At 27.3% G+C, this 2203-nt stretch overlaps 1 protein-coding gene across 2 annotated transcripts in view; it reads left to right on the forward strand.

The window, feature by feature from the left end:
• Positions 1-2203, forward strand: part of LOC106463278 (multidrug resistance-associated protein 1-like) — an 84440-nt gene that overhangs the window by 26617 nt on the left and 55620 nt on the right. For both annotated transcript variants that reach the window (XM_013923293.2, XM_022390722.1), the window contains exon 7: positions 1108-1239. In XM_013923293.2, coding sequence (XP_013778747.1) covers positions 1108-1239 — 132 coding nt within the window. The remainder of the gene's footprint in view (positions 1-1107; positions 1240-2203) is intronic.

Genomic DNA, 2203 nt, shown 5'->3' on the forward strand with positions numbered 1-2203 from the left:
CATGAAATTTTTTTATTATTATAATTTCTTTTACCTAATTTAACCTTAACTAACCTAAAGAGATTCCTATTTTTACATTTTAGTTGTTTTTATACTAATAAATAAAGAATAAACATAAACCAAGAAATGAGGTACTTACCTGGACCTTCTTTTTTTTTATGTCGATGACACTTAACCCTACTTTTTTTTTATACAAATATTAGTAGTTCACTTAATAATTTTTATTTAATTAAATAATGCACTAAAGAACGTAGAATAATAACATGCAAAAATCTGACAATATCACATAACTATCATAATTGTTTTGGCTTTCTAACTGTTACAAATTCATCCAAGCTAGTCAATCTCTTCCCCATGGGAATGAAGCTTGTACTAAAAGAGAAAGTGATAATTTTCTGTTCAGAACGCAACATAATATGTCATTTGATAGATGAAAACCTTGGCTTTTCTAATGATTATAAATAATATATTATTGAATTTAAGAGAGGATGTGACAGGTGGGTGTGGTAAGAGGGTCTGATTTTCTATTTGATGACTCTGTAACCAAACAAGATTGAAGGCTGTAAAAATTATGCTTTGTCTCAGCGATGAGCGATGATGGTTTTATAGTGAGTAATTTATGTTACATTTTGTACTTATTAGAGGTGCAGTGAATAAATTAGAGAAGAGGGGGGGGTGTATATTTTAAGATGGTTTCATCCAAAATTATAATTTAAAGATTTTTTTAATGCTTATTTATAAAATTATTGATTTTTGAATGATAAAAAATATTCTACCCAATGTTTTCTTAATGTATTTAGCAAGAACAAAAAAAATACAGCATTGATAATGTAGCTTAGCCTTTTCACATGCACCAACATGTGGTCCTTCAGAACCCAGATGTAGTTTCATTTATTTAGTTAGTGCATGTCATTATTATGAACATATACATTTTCAAATTTTAGTAAGAATTTGAAAAATTAATTCTGTGCAGAACTTCTTTTTAAAGCTAGGAATTACAAATAAATGTGATCCACACTGAAGCAGAAAACTTTGTCTGTGATATGTATAAATTTTTCTTGTCGATTATTGGGTAATCTCCTATTTCTTAACATCATTTTCTGACAGGTTAGCTATTCAGGGATGGAAAAGGTCTTTGGTGTACCCAGATTTGTGGTCCTTGAATCATGAAGACAAAACAGAAAATGTTCTTCCAATATTTGATAATTTCTGGCAAGAACATTTATCCAAATGTCAGTCGTAAGTCAAAACTTGTCCATTTTTAATCTTTAATAAACTAATAAGTTTTACCTTATTTCAGTTGAAATAAGAAGCTGCCTTTACAAGTAATTATATCAAACTGGTAATTGCCATTATTTTTGAAATTACTGCACTCAGTTAGGGTATGGGATTAATTATTCAATATGATCAAATATGTTTCATATTCTAACATATATGACTTAAAGGTGCACAAACCGAATTGCTACTTCTAGGTAGAAGATTCTGTAGCTTTATAAACTTTAGAGATGGCTTGTACTTCTTTTACTGTGATAAAGTTTTCTTCTATACACATTCAAGCTGTCTCTAAACCTTATTAGTCTTAAAGTATGTTCCTCATCATCAATTTGAATATAGCTTCAAGCAAAATCCATGGCTGTGTTTTGAATAATCATTACATAGCAAATGTAAATTTTTATTTCAAGTTTTAAGTTGTTTTCTATATCATGGCTTTAAAGCTTTATTATTGAAACAATATTCTATTTATTTAAATGTTTTTAAAATGCAAGTACTTGGCAGGAAAACATTTTAATTACTTTACTTTCAGAGAATTATAATTCATGTACAAGAACTATACATAATCATAGGTTCATGGCCATCTATAAATGAGTACTTGCTTCATCAAATCAAATATTAGAAATTTTGAGAGTTATACATCCAAGTTTTATATGAAAATCAGCCATTCTTATTGTTTGTCAGAATCTAATCTTTTAGCAAAAATGAATTTTATATTCTGAGAGCTGTAATGTTACAACATTGTAAGTAATAATAAAAAAACAATTTATATATGACCTAAATCAATACCTACATGCATTTTAATGTAACACATTGTGCCAGATAATTAGTTGTTTCTTTTAATAGGAAAATGAATAATAAAAAATTTAATATTGTTGTTAATGTCCTTTCTTAGTGTTTTTATGTATATATATATATATATATATATATA

Source organism: Limulus polyphemus, unplaced genomic scaffold (genome assembly GCF_000517525.1).
Source record: "Limulus polyphemus unplaced genomic scaffold, Limulus_polyphemus-2.1.2 Scaffold1365, whole genome shotgun sequence".
Classification (NCBI taxonomy): domain Eukaryota; kingdom Metazoa; phylum Arthropoda; class Merostomata; order Xiphosura; family Limulidae; genus Limulus; species Limulus polyphemus.